Raw genomic sequence first — 21,044 nt, forward strand, 5'->3', positions numbered from 1 at the left:
TGCTTTGTTTTCTTTAATCGGTCGGCAGAGTGGTCCTTGGGCTCTGTTTTTAATCATCTTCTTTCTTTTTTAAAAGAAATAATCTATATAATTTTATTTTATGTGCATTGCTGTGAAGGTGTTAGATTCTCTGAAACTGGAGTTAAAGACAGTTGTGAGCTGCCATGTGGGTGCTGGGAATTGAACCCAGGTCCTCTGGAACAACAGCCAATCCTCTTAACCACTGAGCCATCTCTTCAGCCCCTATCATCTTTCTTTTAATATGTTGTTTTAATGGTGAACAAAAGAAATAGAGAAGAAAGCTACACATCCAAGAACTCATCAACTATCCTCTCAGGAGGAGAGAGTGCCTTTCTACAGACAAGAGGGGAAATATGGTTGAAAGTATGTACCTCAGGTTAACCTCAGAATGCTCTATAATGTCCCCACTCCAACGTGCATGTGCCCTCACACGCACACACATGCGTGCACACACACACATGCCCTAAAGGTGATTGCTGTGCTAGGGATCTTTTGGAAACCTCTGGATATGATTTTTGCTTGTCACTCTGACAAGGGGGTATTGCTGACATCTTGTGATCAGAGTCAAATTGTGCTTGGCTTGCAGAATGGGTGTCACATGCAAACGAAAAATACTTTTCACCACTTTCCAGTACACTGAGCTGCTGCAGAAATAGTTGCTCTCTGAGCAAAGAATGCGTTTTCATTTCATCAGAAAACTTGCTGGAGTTTTCTACCTCTCTGTAAGTTTGTATCATCAATGATGAAGTTGTTCAGAATGTCAACATTAGCAACAGACAGCCCACATTTACTGCCGATTTGGACACAGTACTGCTTCCTTCTGTGTTCCAAAGCAACCAGGTCTAAGATTCTACATAAGAAAACATATGGAATGGTGAAGGGCTCACAAGTCCCCAGTCCTGGCCAAAAGTCGTTCACAGTTGATGGATGCTGGGGAGGAAGAATCAGTTTTCTTCAAAGGGGTGGCCCTGGTAGGTTGACCATGTCTCCTCAGCAGGTAAGCCCTTATAGCTATATGTGCAGGGCAAATTAGACTTCTTGAGTTTTTTTAAAGATGGAGGACATATTTGAGAGTGGTGGGAATGGGGCTAGATCTGTGGGAGATGAATATTATTAAAATGCTTAATTGTAAAAAATTCTCAGTGATTTAAGAAAAACTTATTTAAAATATGTGTATTATAGTACTACCAACTTTTACTTTTGTGTCTCCTTTTACACAGCCGGGTCAGTGAAATCATAAAATGTCTGTTTTTCTTGTCCCAAGAGTACAGGGTCTTACTTTAAATTTTTGTTATAAGACAGGAATCAATGAGAATGATACCTTTAGAATCCTGACCCAAGGAAATAACATTTTATCCAGACTTGGTGGCTTTTGTTTGTAATTCCAGTGCTTGGGAGACCGAGGTAGGAGGATTGCCACCTGTTGAAGGCAAGCCTGGGATACATAGTAAGTTCTAGGCCAGCCTAGGTTAAAGAGTGGGGCCTTGTCTTAAATAACAATAATGACAATACTAATATTCTTTTCCAAAGAGACTTTTATTCATAAAGTTACGATTTTATGCCTTTTTGTTGTTGTTGGTTGCCTGGGTGGGTTTTTTTGTTTGTTTTATTTTGCTCTGCTTTATGCTTATTTGCAGTGCTGGGGTTTGGAAATAAGACTTTACACATGCTAAGCAAAACTCTACTGCTGAACCCTCACACTGATATAGATGGATAGATGATGATGGAGAGATAGAGAGATGATAGATGATAGATAGATAGATAGATAGATAGATAGATAGATAGATAGATAGATAGATGGATGTAAAGATTGATAGATAATAGATAGGTTAGATAGATAGATACATGTAAAGATTGATAGATGATAGATAGATAGATAGATAGATAGATAGATAGATAGATAGATGTAAAGATTGATAGATGATAGATAGATAGATAGATAGATAGATGTAAAGATAGATAGATAGATAGATGTAAAGATAGATAGATAGATGTAAAGACTGATAGATGATAGATAGATAGATAGATAGATGTAAAGATGATAGATAGATAGATAGATAGATAGATAGATAGATAGATAGATAGATGATAGATAGATGTAAAGACTGACAGATGATAGATAGATAGATAGATAGATAGATAGATAGATAGATAGATAGTTAGATAGATAGATAGATGTAAAGACTGATAGATGATAGATAGATAGATAGATAGATAGATAGATAGATAGATAGATAGATGTAAATATTGATAGGAGAGAGAGAGAGATGGTGTGGGAAGTCCTTCTATCTATGTGTTGCTTTTATTGGTTAATCAATAAATCTGCTTCCAGCCAATGGCTTAAAAGAATAAAGTTAGGCAAGAAAACTGAACTGAATTCTGGGAGAAAGAAAGCAAAGTCAGAAGAAGCCATGTAGCTGACTGCAGGAGACAGATGCCTCCACTGGAGCCCACCACAACCACAGCCATGTGGTAATACACAGATTAATAGAAATCGATTAATTCAAGATATAAGAGTTAGTCAGAAATACACTTAAGCTATTAGCCAAACAGTATTGCAAATAATATAGTTTTTGTGTGGTTATTTCAAGTCTGAGCAGCCAAGAACGAACAAGAGGTCTTCAGCTGTGGGGCCAGGTGGGACAAAAACCTCTGCCAACAGATTGATGTGAATGTAGTCTGAAACATTTGGGGCTGATGCCCACCACCCACTGTGGGTCTGGATGCTTTTGTGCCTACTCAGGGTCAGGAGAAAGTAGCTGAGAACAGGCCCACAGCTCAACACTCCTCATGTGGGCAGGTGACAGGATCAGGTCTGCTAGGAGTGCACAGGCAGGAGAGCATGACAGATTCCCACCACCATACACAGAGATATTTCCAGGCTGTGAAGTGTGCTGCTTGGCAGATTTAGCTATTGCTCAGATAAAAAGGGTTTATATACTGCACTGTGCTACCCAGAGTTGAGGTGGTGAGGACGGCTCCCACCCAGCAGCCTCCACCATAATGGGCTGGAAGGAGCCAAAAGGCAAAGCAGCCTTAGCCTAGCAATGCCGCTTAGCATTTGAAGAAGTGCTTCTGATCAGAAAAGGATTAGAGATACGCAATAAAGACAAGTTCAGATGAAAAAGACCTCTAAATGGGTCATAGCATGTTTTAAAAATGTATGTAGCCTTGGAAGAGAGAAGAAAAAGAGTATAGAGAGTTATAATAAGTTAAAAAATAAAACAAAGTCTTTAAAGAGATAGAGTAAACTTATAGAAAAAGTAATAGAGTAAGAAAAATAAGCCACACAAAGGTGGAAAATACACAGAGTCTGGATTGTGTATATTATTGTGTTTCCTTTAAATTTTTTTACTGTGAAGGAGCCAAATACAGAGAGACATTTCATTGATGGGCTGCTAAGCTAAACTAACATATATATATATATATATATATATATATATATATATATATATTTTTTTTTTTTTTTTTTTTTTTTTTGGTTTTTCGAGACAGGGTTTCTCTGTGGTTTTGGAGCCTGTCCTGGAACTAGCTCTTGTAGACCAGGCTGGTCTCGAACTCACAGCGATCCTCCTGCCTCTGCCTCCCGAGTGCTAGGATTAAAGGCGTGTGCCACCACCGCCCGGCTAATATATATATATATTTTTTAAAGCTATCTTGGCTTTAAAATTTGGGTCTAAGGTCTTTGGAAAAGAGGTTCTTCTTTTGTTTCCACAGAGGATGAGAACCTGTGAATTTTTTCCAGACTAATGTGGTTTGATGGGCTCAGACCCCCTGAAAGATCACCATAAACACCGACAAAATTTACTTTGCCAAACAAAAATCAGGAAGAAGTTTGGAGAGAACTACTCTCTAATTCCCTAAATGATTGTTTATAAATCTTTGTTTACATTTAAAGGGGCTGTGCTATAGTGATGGATGATTTGTATTGGTATGGATCTTAGATTATTGATACAAATTTAAGGTTTATTGATACAAAATTTTGATATATATATCTTCTTTTGATTAAGGTATTGTCTTTGTTTAAAATATAATGTATAATTAAGAAATATAGGTTAATAGATAATCATCTACAATAGTTAAACTTGTAGTCATGTTACTTAGGTTTTCTAGCTATATAAAGATGTTTTTCAACTAGATATTCTTCAGATCTTTCAAAAACAGAATATGGCATTTAAAATGTTTTAAGAATTTAGGACTTTTCATGACAATGAGATATATCTGCTCCTGGCAGCACCAATCTACTTCAAGAGGAAGATGGGCACTGAAGAGGCTTCCTCATGGAGTTTTTTTAGCCATTTGGGAAAGAAACGGCTCTTGCCTAAACTGCTTGACTGGACTTGCAGAACCCACAGAAAAATGACTGCTGAAGTTGCCTAAAGAAGATGAGACTGTCCTTTAGGTTCCTGATTCATGAAAGAGTCTGCCATACATTCTGCAGAACATAGAAGAAAGTGACTAACAAACTGCCAATATAGGCGTAACTGTCTTTGAAATTCCCTGCTTCATGGAAAAGTCTGCCAGATACTATGGGCCTGTAGGCTGAAGATGGGTGTCCCAGTGTTGGCAGAGGAACTTTGGGTCACTGTCCAGGCAGCAAAATGTCTCTGTCAATTCTAGAGTTTTGTAAGTGGCTTACAGTGCATTTCTTGTTCTCTTAGGTAATATTATATCCTTTTGGAGTCTTTGATGGAGTTGAATAGATAGTTATAATTATAGTTTTCCTTAGTTATTATAAAAGTTAAAGTAGATTTAAATATTGTAACTGTAATTTTTGCTTGTTACCTGTTTTGTTTTATGTAATTTTACAATGTTAAAGTCAAAATCTTTCTTTTCATTTACACAGAAAAGGGGAAATGGTGTGGGAAGTCCTTCTGTCTATGTGTTGCTTTTATTGGTTAATCAATAAAGTTGCTTTTGGCCAATAGTTTAACAGAGTAAAGCTAGGCAGGAAAACTAAACTCAATGCTGGGAGAAAGAAGGTAGAGTCAGGAGCAGCCATGTGGCCACTGCAGGAGACAAATGCCTCCGCTGGAGCCCACTGCAACCATGCTGGTAAGCCACAGCCATGTGGCAATACACAGATTAATAGAAATAGGTTAACTTAATATATATGAGTTAGCCAGAAATACACTTAAGCTATTGGCCAAACAGCATTGCAAATAATATAGTTTCTATATGGTTATTTCAACTCTGAGTGACTGGGAATGAACAAGTGGCTTCCAACTGTGGGACCAGGTGGGACAGAAATCTATGCCAACAGATATAGATAGATGATAGATAGATAGATAGATAGATAGATAGATAGATAGATAGATAGATAGATAGATAGACAGATAGACAGATAGATGCAGATGTTTGAGCCCACTCTGTCTTTATCCTAATGAAGACTTTCTGGAGGATTTTAGCTCCTAAAACTCCAAGAACACCAAAGGCTCCAGTTCCATATCATCTTTTGGCTTTCTTTCTCCCTAAGTGCTAGAAAAGAGCCCTTGAGTCCGTGAAAACCTGCAGGGAGGAGTTGGATGGTGGATTGAGCTAAGCCACATTGGGGTGCTAGAGGTAACAGGTCTGGGAAGGGCTGCCAGAACCACAATGTCCAGGGTCTCCAGTTGTCTTGGGGATGACATACTGGAAAGAGAAGGCAACTGGTGGTGGGTGGGGAGTGGAGAGGGAAGCCCAGTCATCTCTGGAGTTAAAGGGCTCATCTCTGTTAGAGAGGTGACTGTATATGAGCCATATCATCTTGGAGCAGGAAGACGGTAGCCAACAACTGAAACATAGTGACCCTTCAAGGGAAAAGAATGGCCCAGAAATATTCCCTTGACTTCGTCAGTCAACAAACTAAGGAAAGTAATTCTGTCTTTCTAGCTGTATGACTCTGATGGAGACATCTGGATCTAGGCCAAGGAAGGAGGTGTCTTCAGGCATCTGAAAATTCACACAAAGTGTGGAAACCAGGTTGTGCTGTAACGCCTATGGATAAAAGCCAATCAGGTTCCAAACGGCTTATCACCTGTGTGGCGTACATTCAAATTCCAGTGGGGTGGAGACAGTCAGGAAGACTTAGAAGGAAAGTCCAGAGCATCAGGAAGCCTGAGGAAGGAGAGTGACAGGGTGTACACTTGCTCTCCTGATATACCTAAATACCTTTGGAAGGTTATTCAAGACACTCAGGACAATGACTGCCAGAGGAAGGGACAGGAGAATGTTGGCCATGAACCTGCATTCATGGAGCCCCCTCCTGCTGGTTGTGACTGCTTAGAGAAGTCACAAGTATCTCGTTGCATTAGGCCACTAAGAGATGACATGCTGCAGCTTAGACTTTTGGGGACTCTCACTAGAGGCTTCAAGAGTTTATCCGAATTCTCTTCAAGAAGGTTGGCTCACTCCTTGAATCTTTTTCCACTTGAGCAAGGGTTTCTTTTGGAAGTTCTCTGTGGCCCTCAGACTAGTCCTTATTTCTAAGATGTCTGAGGATTCAACTGTTTTCTCAACATGGGTGGCTCTGGTTTACATCTGCAGGCCTGGTAGGTAACAAACCAGAGCAGAAGCAGCTGCTGACTGACCTCCTACATTGCTACCCCTCCCCTGCCTGTGCCCAGTAGTGTCACCCAGGCTGCAGACACGGAAGCAGCCTCCTCAGCCTCACCCTCTCACCCTGCCCTGCCTACACCTAGTCTTCCACCAACCCCCTAAGACCTGACTGCTTATTGTCTATGAAATATATATCACCATTTTTGGTGGCTCTGCCATCTTTAAAGACTCAGACTTAGTGTCTATCCTGATGTCACTTGATTGTGCCCTTGCAATCCCCCCTCTCCAGGAAGAGCCCATCCAGCCTATTCTGAGTGACCTTTTCTTTTTTATTTAAGAGAAGATGGATGTTTCATAGGCTACAAGTCACCTCTATTGCACATCTATCTAGATTCTAAAATTAAATTCAGATACACATCTACAATTTCTGTGTCATCCGGTTTCTTTCCTTCAATGGCCAGTTTGTAATAAACGTTGATAATCTTTTCTTAATCAAGACACACAAAGCAGGGAGTCCGTTGTGCTTGGTGAGTTCTCACAAAGCACACAAACCCGTGTGAATAACAAAGGTTTTGAGATATTTTTAAGTTTCCACGAAAGAGAGAATATAGGAAAAGTCTATACCATCCCAATGAGTGGAGTTCTTTAGCTACAGCTTCTCAAATGAGGGGTCTTAAAGCTACAGTATGAAGCGGGTATGACATGTTCTGCCCCACCTCACTCATACCTAGGACTGGCAGGTGAGTCTGCCTATAGAGGGTCCACACGACACAGGAAATGGCTGACTTTGGAAAGCATCTGCAAGAATTTCAGGTGTGGTGCTCCAATCTCCTCTCCTCCCAGAGAAAGTGTCACCACGTGAAACTACCAAAGTAAGCCGCTTCAGTGCCAAGGCCAGTGCCTGCTTGACCTGTGGGATGGATGGGCTTGCAGAGCACTTAGCCCTCTGGGAGGTCACTAGAGAGTCCCACAGTGCTCCTCAGACAGGAGCTCAGAGCCACCATCGTTTGTGCTGTGCAAACTGAAATATCTCAGTTGAAGCAGCCTTAGTGATCCTTCTCAAACCCGTCTGACCACGCTACTCCCTAGTCCTCGCCTACCACAGCTGTTTCTGTCCATTCACAGCCCCGTCAGGCAGATCAGATGTCTCCGAGAACTCAGGCACAAGGCTCTATCCCTCCATTTCCTAATCCAACAGCAGCAATGCAACCCCTCTTTCTCCCACTGGCCCCCTATCTCCTATGAGCCATTAGGTCCCCAAACTCCATCTGAGAGCTTCTGCCCACAGCAACAGTCTGAGCTCCCAAGGGCCAACAGGACCATTTTCAGTTTGGGTCTGGGAATCTCTGACTTCATTTCTGTCACTAATCTTCTGCTTTATGCAATTTCATTCTTCCTTCCCTTGAGCGAATCATTGTCTCCTCCTGGAGTATTTTTCTTTGCTCTGATTAGTCTCGTGCATCCCTGAAAACCCTGCCAACATCACCTTTGGTCACTTTCCTATCTGCAGCTTTCTGTGTCTTGTGTGTTTCTACCACGGCTTGGGTCATGGGCATTGCAATGATAGGTTTCTATACTCCCATCACCCACATGTCAAAGATTTCTGGGAGCAAAAACCATGTTTCACCCAGCAGAGTGTCCCCAATGCTTGGTTTATCCTCTGAACCATGTTTTTTGTACAGGAAATGTTTATTTGAGCAATCTTGAATCCAGACACCAAATTCCTAACAAGAAACATACTGAACTATGATAAATAATAGCTTAGCCTAGTGGCTGGAAAGATAGCTCAGTGGGTAAAGGTCTCGCTGCATGAAGCCTTAAGTTTGGATCTCCAGCACCCACATAAAAGTCAGGCACAGCAGTGCACACCGTAAGCTCAGCATTGGGAAGACAGAGACAACAGACCCTTGGAGTTCACCGACTGGCCAGCCTAGCCAAAGTGATGTGCTTCAGTTTCTGTAAGAGAGCCTGTCTCAAAAATAGGGAATGATTAGTTATGGAAGATATCAATGTCAACCTCTGACCTCCACACGCACACATCCAACATGAGCACATACACATCAAAAAACCACACTAGAGTGTAACAGAGTCTAAAACATACAAGCTAAGTGCAAGAGCATGTGGTGTCCTTGAAAGGGTGGTGTTACAGCCAGTGAGCCCAGAGGTCAGGTCTTTCACACAGCCCTCAGAATCACCACCATTCATTATTCTAAGTCTACAAGTGCCCAGGTGGTACCTTTTGTGATGGATTTGGGGATCTTGATAACAAGATGGGGTGGCTCTGGCAGTTCAGTCAGTGAAAACAGAGGTTACTTCACAAGCTAATGCACGTACACTCAGTGACACACCCACTCCTTATGTGGTTAGTTCACACAGATCAGTCATCAGGAGGCGCAACCTTTTTAACTCTGCACACACTGGTAAATGGATCCCATCACTGAACAGTGCTCCCCAGTCCCTGAGCAGAACACCACCTTCTCCCCCTTTGCTTCCCCTTTGCAGATTGTATGTCTTATGTGTGTGAGTTCGTGTCGGTGCATGTCTACATGTATATGTGTGTGCATACTTACAGAGGCCAGAGGTCAACACCTTATATTTTGAAACAGTCTCTCACTGAACCTGGAACTCACCCACTTGGCAAGCTGGCTGGTGAGTGAGTCCCAGAGTTCCTCCTCTCTCCTCACCTCCCCTTCCCACCCAGTGCTGGTGTTCAGAGACTTGTTGCTGCACCTGGCTTTAATGTAGGTGCTGGGTTCCAAGCCCACATCCTCCTGTGTGTGCAGCAAGCCCTTTACTTAATAACCCAGCTCCCCAGCTCCCTCGCACCCTTTAATAGCCTCTATTTCTATGTAACAGTCACAATTCCATGTTTTCCTCTCTTGGTGTCTAGAACAAGTACTCTCTTATCCATTTTACCTAAGAGACAACTGAGATGCAGAATAGCCAAAGAACTCATTCAAGGATCTACTCATCCTGGAATAAGTTCTTCTTCTCCTGCCCTTTAAGTATCAGAGTGAGTAGACACAGGTACTCGTTCAAAGTTCCTCATTATTCCCATTGTTATGAACACTTTTCAAACTCTCACATCAGTCCAGGCAGCAAGACATCTAGTGGAGATATTTCTTCCAGCTGAACACAGAATGGGAGTGACCTCAAAAGTGGTGACATGGAAATTTCCACAAGGGAATGCACAAGCCATGCCAAGAAAGAAACACTGCGTGCCGGGGTTGTCAGTCTGCAGCATTTATTAGGGAGCTGTGTAAAGCGGTGATTGAAGCGTCCTGAGGTACAGGTGATAGCAAGATGAGGGCCGTCCCTCTCCAATAAGTCAACCAGGAGCAGATCAGTCTAGCCAGTTTTGTATGGGAGCTTGAGGAATCTTTTTCAGGGCAGGGGCCAGTTGTTACATGTTTAGCAAAGGGATTAACTTCTCAGTGCTTTTGGGCACCAACATAAACAGTTCAGGGGAACAGCTGAGGCTCAGTTCTGCGGGGAAAGCAAGCATCTGCCTAGTGGCTTGATGACAGAGCAGTCAACACACTCTGTGTCCTGGAGTGAAGACACAAAGAACCCTGGAAGAACTGGACTACAGAAGGAATGACTGCATAGGAAGGGGAGAGTGCTCTCCCCTGGCCCATCTGAAGCCTCCTTGGTCCTTAGCCCTGGCTGAACCTGGAGAGAGGAAGACATTTATAACTAGAAGCTAGGAAAATTATGTTTAGAGAAGTTAACTGACTATTCATGGTTTTTGGAACCATCAAGAAGGTGGTAATTTGTTGGTTCTTTAAAATAAGCATTTATTGGGCTGTCTAGAATTCAATAAGCAACGTTAACAAGGCTAGCTCATCACCACCATCATCATCATAGTCTTTAAAAGGGTATTCAACAGTCTACAGAGGCTTGGGTGAAATCAGGGACTGTATGGGTTTGACCTATGCCCTCTGTATATACGCTATGGTTATATGTATCTTGGTATTCTTGTGGGACTCCTAATAGCGGGAGCAGAGACTGTCCCTGACTCTAGGGTGTGTGCCTAAACTTAGTGTAATATGTTATGTCGTATTTGGTAGATATACCTGGAAGGCCTGCTTTTCTAAAGGAGGAGTGGGTCTGGGTGAGAGGGGAGGGAGAGAGACTTGGAGGAAAGGAAGAGGAAGTGGAAACTGCAGTAGGGATGGAATATATGAGAGAAGAATAAATAAATAAGTAAAATTTAAAAACCGAAGTGGAGAGGTGTTCACTATGGCTGACCTATTTGTATTATTCAGTCCCATTAGGAAGATGTAGTTTTATATCCCTAATGCAGAGCTACCAAAACTAAGATCTGTAACTTGTGCTTTTTAACCTAACTAATAAGATTCCAGCTTGAGCACGTCCATATGCACGTTTGATCTGTGCGCCTAGATTGTCCCTTTTTAAATTAGGCAAAGCTTTGGCTGGTGGTCCGCAAGAGATGGGAGAGGGAACAGCACTCATCTGACTGCTATCCCCCCAGTGGTGTTGACACTCCTCCTCAGGCCACAGTTTGTATTGTGGTTGCTGTAGCTGCCAATCCTCATCATGTTCCACATGAACAACTTCTTTTCCAGGCAGGACTTTCCTGTCTTCTCCATGCGGGGCCCCTTCCCCACCTGCTCATTCTAAGAAAGCCTTCTCACATGAATATAACCTCCAATACGCCCACCTATTGGGGCAGAGCGTGTGCCCTGGGGTTCCATCTGATCTGCCTCCCCTCTCAGAAGCTCCCCATCCCGACTCCCCCACAAGTCATTTGGTCGCGCAGTCTTTCAATCACACAAAGCATTCGTTCACCCTCCACCTATCGTAAACAAATAGACTGAAGCTGATTGAGAATTTCAAATGCAGTTTATTGCAGCAAAACGAAGAAATGGGAGAGGTTCAGAGTGCTCCATAGAAGACAAACGACTCGCAAACACCGTATGTACAAAACCAAAGCAGCTGAGCGTGCTGCAAGATACAGGATGGGGCGGTCCAGAGCACTGAGTGCTTTGGGCACAGCAAAGAAGCTCTGGGTCTGACGTCCTCTTTGAAATGTCGTGTAGGTGGTGGCAGTTTTGAGTTGTTACTCCAGCAAAACATAAAGTGGGGTCGTTATCAGGGGACTCAGATATGAAAACTTCTTTGGAGGCAGAGCAGGGGTTGGGGGGAAGCGCAGGGGAAATAGGCTGAATCGGTGCCGTTCATCATAGCTCTCTCTCCAATAAGACTAGGGCAACTGATCTTGGTCTTGCCAGCCATATTTGGTAGTGATGGAAAGGGAGAGCTAATGGGGTGGTGAGCACCTCTCTATCTGGTCCCCCGGGAGTAACTAGTGGAAACGAACTTCACGCTAGAACTGCCACTAGAGGACTTAACTCCCCCGGAGCTAGATCCTCCACGGCCTCCTCCAGAGGAACCGTAGCTGCCTCCGGAGCTGCCACCGCCCCCTCCAGAACCACCTCTGTGGCCCCCACTGCCGCTGCCGCCACCGCCGGAGCCACCATAGCTGCCGCCGCCACTTCCGGAGCCGCCGCCGTAGCTGCCACCTCCAGAGCCGCCGCCGTAGCTGCCGCCGCCTCCAGAGCCATAACTGCCACCTCCGGATCCGTATCCGCCGCCACCTCCGGATCCGTATCCGCCGCCACCGCGGCTACTGCTTCCGCTGATGCTGGTGTGGCTGGTGCTCACCGCTGCAGAGAGACTCGGTTACACCCCACCCCACTCAACTCGTTTCCCATCCCGCATAATGCCCTGAGAAACCGACTTGTACTTACACACGCTCACGTTGGGGGTGCACTCTCCAGACATCCTGTGGGAAACAAATCAGACCCTTTAGGACACCGCATCCTCTCATACCCCTTCCCTTGGAACATATCCTAGACGCCCCAGTGCTCTCCTTGAGAAAGCTGCTCCTTAGCCTTGTGCCTCTCAAGCCTGTCGGGTCTCTCAGCCTGAGTCCAAACAGGCAGAGATCTTCCTAAATCGGACAAGGCGCTTACAGCTAGCTGATGGGGCTCAGTTACAACAGCGGTGTCAAGAGATCCAGCCCAGCCCCAATGAATTGCTCCATTTCAAATGTTAAAAAGGAATGGGGAGACAGGCAGGGAGCAAGTCAGAAAAATTAGAGTGGGGAGGAAAGGAAAAGAAATAAGAAAAACATAGAGCATGTGAACACAGTCCTTGCTTCCCAAGCCCAAGACAAATTGCCATCAGGAAGGACCTTCCTCACCTGATCTCCTCTCCTTCCAGGAGGGTCCTGTACGTGGCGATCTCCATGTCCAGGGCCAGCTTGGTGTTCATCAGTTCCTGGTAGTCTCGCAGCAGCCGGGCCAGTTCCTCCTTGGCCTGTGTCATGGCGTCCTCCAGCTCATTCAGCTTGTTCTGGGCATCTTTGAGAGCGCTCTCACCACGCTGCTCAGCTTCGCTGATGTTCTGCTGCATGTGTGAGATCTGAGAACAGAAGAGAGCACGTTACATGGGCAGGTGCACAGTCCCTAATGTCACCTTGATCTTCCCATCAGGTTAGCTCCCACCCTCCATGGGCCACTACGCTGAGGCACACAGGACCACTGGCCCTTGGGTCACCTTAGCAGCCATACAGTTCTTCTCCTGGGCCTGTCCTAAGACTCCGAACCTTCTGCCCACCTCTCCTCCCTCCTCTGCTCCTGTTTGCTCTGCCATGGGCTAGTCCATGCATTGTGACCATCTCTTCTCTACTCGGTCATTTTCACAAACTTCCCTTTAGAGCATCGCATGTGTGCGTTGAGTGCGGGGAGCTGGTATAGTCCCCAAAAACAATAGAGGAGGCAGAGTAGTGTTGGTAAGGACTGCAGGCCTCAAAATCAGGAGAAGTCTCCCCTATGACTGGAGGATCACCCCATTTTGTGGCACTGAGGGTACCTGCTTCTTGACACCATCAATTTCGGATCGAAGTCTCTGAACGACTCGGTTCAGCTCAGAAATCTCCATCTTGGAAGTTTTCACGCTGTCACCATGTCTGCCAGCCGTGACCTGCAGCTCTTCATACTAAAGATGACATGTTAGTTCAGTTAGTTGTGGGTAGAAACCAGTGTGCTTGGGCACACAAACATGCCAACAGGCACAGGACACCACATCAGACCTTCCAGAGAACCTACGAGGTTTGCACAAGCTTACCTTGCTCTGATAAAATGTCTCAGCTTCTGCCTTGCTTCTCTGGCAGATGTCATCATACTGGGCCTTGACTTCGGAGATGATGCTGTCCAAGTCCAAAGTGCGGTTGTTGTCCATGGACAGGATGACATTGGTCTCACTGATGTGAGTCTGCATCTGAGACAATTCCTGAAGGATTGGAAAGTTCAGTGAGTCTCACAGAACAAAAACCCAACTTAGAGGGAAGGCTCTGGAGTTGGAAGGAAGGCACTCTGCAGAGCGTTGGGGTCAGGACTCAAGGACCTACATCTAGGGTTTCAAATTCAGGAGTTTACCTCACGATAGAGCGCTGTGAGGAAGTCGATTTCCTGCTGCAGGTTGTCCACCTTGGCCTGGAGCTCTACTTTGCTCATATAAGCTGAATCCACGTCCTGGGGGACAAAGGTATCATAAAGCCACCTTCTTCCCAGGACAGGCCTCCTCTCTAGCCGTGAAGGAGTTCTCCAAGTGGAGCTGGACTTAAGATCTGCTCCTCTTTTCTGCAGTTAGATCGCAGTTCTAGACTGTTCCATCTCCTCATACCACAGGAAGCCTGCCTGGCTTGCTGAGAACTTGCTTCCCCTCTCACTACGTATAGGTGCTGGAAACCAAGGAGCAACTGAGGCCTGGACTAGTATAGTAGGTCCATAAAAATGAGAGAAAATATCTCTACCGCCAGATATTCGGCAGGCTGGCTACCTGACTCTCCACAACATGGCTTGCTTCTGCCATGACCTTCATTGTTTCCCGGATGAGGTCCACCCCACAGAATCTGCTCACCTTCTTGATGGTCACAAACTCGTTCTCTGCGTTTGTCCTCTTGTTGATCTCTTCCTCGTACCTGCAGGGAAGCGTGGCTGATTACTCAGTTAAAGGAGTTTGAGGCTTGAACCTCGTGTTCTGCCGATGGCTGCCTCCCTTCACAAGCAATGAGCAATGGCATCTTGCCACCTCTTTCTTTTGAGCACTGAAATCATTAAACTATCCATCTTCTGAGAAGATGAAGAGGCTTTTTTGTTTCTTGTTTTTTAATGCCCAATTGATTTGTTTCAAAATGAGAGAAAGCCTTTGCCACATAAATCATATTCTTAGAGATCGCTTTCTGGAAATCTTTTGGATAACTATTGAGTCAACATTCACCCGCCTAGGCTCCCTTACTTGTTCCTGTAATCTTCCACCAAGTCCTGCATGGTCTTCAGTTCCGAATCCATCCGTGATTGGTCACTCTTCAGTTGGTCCACTTGCCTTCTGAGGTTGCTAATATATGACTCAAAGAAGGGATCTAAATTGTGGGTCCTGGTTGAGGTGTCCACCTGCTGCAGCAGCTCCCATTTGGTTTGCAGCACCTGGTTCTGCTGCTCCAGGAAGCGCACCTAGGAACCAAAGACCCATTACCCCAACTGCAGGAGCGGGCCACCGAGCAAGACCAGTGCCTCACTGGGAAAAGAACTTCAATTCCCATTTGACAACAAGAGGCTTAGGGAGAAACCCATCGAGGTGACATCAATCTCTGAGCAAAACACAACCCATGAGTTAATGCAGAGATGCCCTGGAAGGAAGGAACTGTGTAACATAATAGTACAGCACACACAAAGTTACTGGAATCATCCTCTGAAATGGACATATGATACTTAGGAAGTTTGCCTTCCAATTGCTTTTAGGCAGATAGAAACTTGCATTGCTGGGATATATACACAGTTCAAAAGTATGTTAGGAAAATAACAAATTGGATTTGAAGCTTATTGTGCCTAAATTTATATTGACATTATTGATAAATTAGCAGAAAAGTCAAAAGTGGCTCGTGTTTTCCTAGACCTGAATATGTGTATTTTAAAATCTCCTTCCTGATCCAATCCTCATGGGAAATTGCCAGGGGATAGAGATCCCTTTGACAGCACAAGGTATTTGGCGCCAACCTACTCCATCCTTTATGCCACTCCACAGGCACCTTTTACGGCCAGGAAGACCCTTGTGGGTTTCTTATTTGCAACCTAGAAAGTTCCATTAGCCCTATTTCTATGTAATCTTCAGTCAAACTTAGTTCAAGAGCTCAATAAAAATGGAACAGAAGGTCATACAGGCTCATCTCTGGATTCCCTTTCTCCAGTAACTTGCTCATTAGCATCCTTTCTGAGCATACTTTTAGCACATGTCCCAGAATTCCATTCTACATGTCCTCTTAGTCATCAAATGCAGACACAAGGCTAAGCCTACCCCATCTTGCCCCTCAGTCCCACAGCCTAAGAGCAGCTAGCTCTCCCTAAACCCCATGCAGGTGAACTCACCTTGTCAATGAAAGAGGCAAATTTGTTGTTGAGTGTCTTGATCTGCTCTCTTTCATGAGACTTCACTTTTTGAATCTCAGGGTCAACTTCCACATTGAGAGGTTGCAGGAGGCTCTGGTTGACAGTGACTTCCTGGATGCCACCAGGGGGACAGACAGGCCCAAAACCACCCCCAAATCTACCACCCCCATATCCACCACCACCAAAACCACCTCCACTGCCAAAGCCACCACCACCAAAACCACCGCCACCAAAACCACTGCCACCAAAACCACCACTACCAAAACCACCACCCCCGAAACTACCACCCCCAAAGCCACCACCACCAAAGCTCCCACCACCCATGCCACCACCCATGTGTCCACCTCCAGCCACACTCATGGAGATGCTCCTACCACCTCCAAGGTTAATCAGACTTTTACTTCCAAAGCCACCACCAGAACCCCCACTCCCACAGAAGCCTCCTGAAAATCTCCCCCCACCGCCTCCTCCACTGCGGCGCACAGAGCTGCTGGTGGATCTGCGCTGGAAGCTGACAAGGCCTGCAGAACCCGAGCTGAAGCCTCTGCCGCCCCCAAGCCGGCAGGTAGACCTGCTGCTACTACACTGTCGACTCATGTTGGCTTAGAGAGAAGAGCAAAGACAAGAGAAGAAAGGAGCTGAGAACTTCTCTGCCTTGAGCCCAGCGCCATGCCCTTATATACTGGGAGGAAATTGGGCTTGGTCCTCAGAGTCAGCGGAGATGCAGAGCCCGCAGAGGGTTTGGCTTGCCTGCAGCCATACAAGAATTTTACGAGCCTCAACAATACGATAAACACTACACACCTAGATCCCAGGATGGGCTCTCAAAATTGCTGTGCAGACAAGATTGACTCGTGTGGTAATCATTTTATCTGACAGGATCTCTCCTCAAGTGTTTGTGGCTTTGAGAAACCGGGACCCCATATTGACTCCTTGGTGTTCTTGACAGGATCCCTCCCAACCCCGCACAAAAGTCTGCCTGCCTGCCCTCTCACCCGTCACTGGGTGCTGCAGAGTAGCAGGTGCAATTCCTCGAGCATGGATCCCTAAAGGAGCCCTCGTTTTTCAGAGTTCGTCCTTTCAAACCCCAACACTTATCAAATCACACCTCCTGGAACAGAGTAAAGGCTCTGGAAGCTAGAAATCAAATGTTTTCTAAAGTTGGCTTCTACAAATGTTCGGCATTGATTGACAGAAAAGGCGCTGCCACCGAGTAGGCTCGAGGGTCTGGAAGCTCCTGAGGCGAGCGCTGAGTTCTTTCCTAAGCTTCCTAGCTGTTCCTTTTCAAAGACAAACCAGGGCAGGAAATGGGCACAAGAGGCCAACAACTGAAAGTAGGTGCACGCAAATGCCAGTATGGAGTCTTGTGGAGATGAGTGGGCATCTAGTAAGTGCAGTAAAGCAAAGTGGGGAAGTTGAGGCATGACAGTCGGTTTGGAAGAGAGGGCAGTTACAGAAATCTGGAAAATCTGTCCTGCAAGGTTCGCAGAGTTTCTGAAGTCAATGACAACAGCTATTAAGGGGGGCAGGATTTAGGGGGGTGGTGTAAAAACAAGTCAGAAAGGGGTCATGTGCCAGGAAGTGTTTTATGGTTTATACGCAGAAGTTAATGTTCATAGCAACTTTGAGAAAGATATTAGTCTACCCATTTTTAAATGAGAAAACTGAGGCATGAGGGTTGGAAAGCTTCCCCACATCTCCAGAGCTGCTAAGTGGCCATGGAATGTGAGCTGAGAGCACCTAGTGTATAAGATCCTAATCCATGTTTTGTATGTCAGCGTGCAACTGAGCTCATACTCGCCTGTGTGCTGTGGGAAGCCCTGGACAGCATGAGACGCTATCCTGCTATGGAGGGCTCTGAAAGAAAAACGAGTTTATCTTTTGAGTCCTTGGATCCTGGCACTTGGAAAAATATTGTTTCAAATCACTCTAAGAAAGAGGAGAGTGGAGATGAGGAAGACGCTGCTCTGTCTAGGTGTCATCATGGGCATATGCACCCCACCCGGCCAGGGGCCTTCCTGAAGAGCAGCTGATTGGTATTTACAGACAGTAGTGACTGGAAAGACCTGAACCTACATGGATGATCATTTAAAAACTTCTTAGAAGCCTGGCATGCTCCCCACGTTCGATGCAAATGGAGGCAAAGGCACCTTATGGGAGCCTGCTGCTCTGGCTTCTGGCTCCTTGTGAGCACGTGGGAACTCCCCTGTGTACAAGCAAGCTCTGAAGGAGAGGGGCATCTCTAAAGACCATTCCCCCAGACCCTGGCAGCTCAGAACCAGGCAATTGTGCCAACCCTCTGCAACCAACCCATCAAGCTTTCTCTTGTATGTTTGCCTGCCCTCCTCCAAGAAGTCCCCCAGCCTGTCCTCTGTCCCCCACTCCTCCCGTTTCCATAGCACTGTCTTCTGGAACTCTGTCCCAGTGCCTGCATCCTTGGGCTGCTAAACTCTCCATCTCTTTAGGGAATGAGTAATTGGTTCTTGGGAACAATGGGGACTGGAGTGGCCTTGGCGTGCTAATGATTGTTGCCTAATCGTCTCTGACAGGCAATCAAAACTCTTTTAGTCCAGCATACTCCCTTATGAGACATATCATTCGGCACAATCGATTCCTTCTAGCATTTTGGAGGGGTGTGCATATCTGTCTGCATGCTCGTGTATGTGAATGTGTGTGAGAGCCAATGACAGATCTTTCTAGTGAGCCCTGCTTCCCTAAGCAACCAACAGAGAGAAAACCAGTTTATAGCTCCGCAAACACATTCCACCAGGGACCCTGAGAAGACACAAAAGCACCCTCAACTGAAGTTCCATGGCTCCCACAGGTCACATACCAAAGTTTATTTCCCACGAGGCCATTGAACCCATATATGAAGCTGAAAGCTGAGGTCTCGAGAGGGTTAACACATTCCAGCTAGGACAAGACACCGGTGGAACAAGACCCTGGGCTTTCTGCTGACCTTCCTCCTAACCTGAAGAAGTACAGAGAAAGCAAGTGGACCTGGGGACTATTCCCAGCTTCTGGTGCTCAGAGACTGTGCCATCAAGCCTGCCTACCACAGAAGTGAGAACATGGCACAGCCGAGATTGTAAAGTCAGTTCCTAGGAAGGCTCCAGTTTCTGAATCAAACCCCTGTTCCCTCTCCACAGCTCATTTTTAACCCTCGAGGGTAGGAACTGCAGCACTGCCGGCGAGCCACGGCTAATTCCTAGGACGTCCTCCGATGCGGGGTACTTTAAAACACCTGTGAAACAAAGGCATAAGCCCCACGCTCCGAGAACACATAAATGAAGAGGAGACACAGACCAGACTTCTGGAGGTCCAAACACTCTTAGGTGTTGTATCTCATGTAGTTGGTACTGAGAGGTACTGGCCCCACTTTAAGGAAAGGATAATAGGTTCATAGAGGTTGAAGTGTGTACCCTGGGTCACCAGATGGTAACTGACAAGCCAGACTTGTTCACCTCCAGAGCCAAGCCTCTTGACCTTGGCCAGGCTGTTACCTGCGTCACGTGTCCCTTCTCCATTCAACCTCAAGCAGTGACCCTTCCTCTCTGTGCTTTGTCCAGCCCTCTTCTTCCCCCTTCCTCTCGGTCTCATTTTTCCAGTTCATTTCTTCTCTTTCTGATAAGGCCTTACATTATCCTGTCAACTTGTTGCAAAGCCCATCCCGCAGACAGGATTTAGGACCACACACACGCACGCACGCACGCAACGCACGCACACGCACACACATGCACACAGACTCTCTCTCACACACACACCTCTCGTCCTGATTAGCTGCGCGAGACTCTCATTTCAGTCTGTCTGTAATAACCAACTACTCAGCTGGTTGGTGGTCAGCCCAGACCTCACCTCCTCCAGGGAAGTTTCCTTGATTAACACATTGCTATTCTGTTGGGCTCTTTCCCCTGAACTAGGTTACTGCCTTAGCCGAGCATATGCTGATGTGCTGGCTCTTTTGCAGGTGTGTGCCTGTGTGCTTGCTCACCAGTACTAATCCTCCAGGTCTTAGGGGCTTCTCAGCCTGCTCTATGGGCCCCAGCAATAGCACAAGCTGAGGGCCTTCCAGAACATCTGCACAGGCCTTTCACCATCCTCCCCCACCCCCCACCCCCACACCGCTGCCAAGACAAGCTTTGGGGCACAGCAGGGGCTGGTGTGGTGATGTTTTGAGAGCTTTTTGAGGGATGGGACCAAGAAAAGAATTAAGAGAAACATGCAATGACAAGCCACCCAGCCCTGAGGGACTGCTGGGCTGTGGGAGACAGAAATTTCAGGGGAGTGGGAAAGCTGAAGCCTGGGAGGAGTTCAGGGAGTCACAGACAATGGGGAGGCGGGGTGAGATGTTGAAAGCTGACAAAGGGCTGAGGAGGGGCCGAGGCTTTTTAATGCTGGATGGAAAGGGGCAGAGCTAGGGGAAGACTCATTGAAGGCAGGCAGCAAAGAGCACAGCCCCCAGGAGTCACTGCTGGGCAGTGGGGGAGCCACCAGAGGCCTATGTAGGAGAGAGAGACAGTGGATGCTGTGTGGCTCTGTACTGGGGTGGGGATGGAGGAGGCCACTTCCACACTCCTGGAAGCACATTTCCAGTTGTTTGACCCTAGGCAGGTCACCAATCCTCTCTGAGACTAAGTTTCCTCCTTTGTTAAACAGGGACTAAATCTCCCTTCCAAGGAAACTGTAGGATGTAGAAGGTAGGAGGAAAGTCGGTAAGAAAGGAGGAAGTCGGTAGGCCTTGCATTTGGAAGGGCCCAAAAGCTGATATAATCACGGGGGAGATTTTAGTACAAGCCCCTTGCTAAAAATTGTCAAAACCCTAAGGTTTAATGTCTTAAAACTCCCCAGGGCTTGGGAAGACCATGAGTCTGTCATAGAGAAGATGGTGCTGCGTCTCATAAAAATGAGGCTAGCAGCCAGCACCTGCAGCAGAAGGGAGGCAGAGCTAAATGCATAGAACGCTGGCTAAAACCATGGGATGCCTGTTCTGTGGAGTGGAGCAAAATGCCA

The 21,044-nt window shown here is 46.1% G+C and overlaps 1 protein-coding gene across 1 annotated transcript; it reads right to left on the reverse strand.

Moving 5' to 3' along the window:
• Window positions 1–11,426: 11,426 nt before the first annotated feature.
• On the reverse strand, window positions 11,427–16,631 carry LOC130888528 (keratin, type II cytoskeletal 1-like). Its single transcript, XM_057791552.1, has 9 exons — window positions 16,014–16,631; window positions 14,887–15,101; window positions 14,509–14,569; window positions 14,025–14,120; window positions 13,714–13,878; window positions 13,459–13,584; window positions 12,788–13,008; window positions 12,333–12,367; window positions 11,427–12,248 (listed from the first exon to the last, which is right to left on the reverse strand). Exons 1-9 carry the CDS (start codon window positions 16,629–16,631, stop codon window positions 11,866–11,868), a joined length of 1,920 nt encoding a protein of 639 aa, XP_057647535.1. The 3' UTR covers window positions 11,427–11,865.
• Window positions 16,632–21,044: the final 4,413 nt, after the last annotated feature.

Source organism: Chionomys nivalis, chromosome 17 (genome assembly GCF_950005125.1).
Source record: "Chionomys nivalis chromosome 17, mChiNiv1.1, whole genome shotgun sequence".
In the NCBI taxonomy this organism is placed as follows: domain Eukaryota; kingdom Metazoa; phylum Chordata; class Mammalia; order Rodentia; family Cricetidae; genus Chionomys; species Chionomys nivalis.

Bases quoted from the DNA above. Each gene is read 5' to 3' on its own strand.
- LOC130888528 (XM_057791552.1), bottom strand. From the start codon at position 16,631: ATGAGTCGACAGTGTAGTAGCAGCAGGTCTACCTGCCGGCTTGGGGGC. The intron at 14,570-14,886 runs GTAAGGGAGCCT...GCTTCCCTGCAG, and splicing joins GTGGAAGATTACAGGAACAA to GTACGAGGAAGAGATCAACA. The intron at 14,121-14,508 runs GTGAGCAGATTC...TTTGTCCCCCAG, and splicing joins AGTTTGTGACCATCAAGAAG to GACGTGGATTCAGCTTATAT.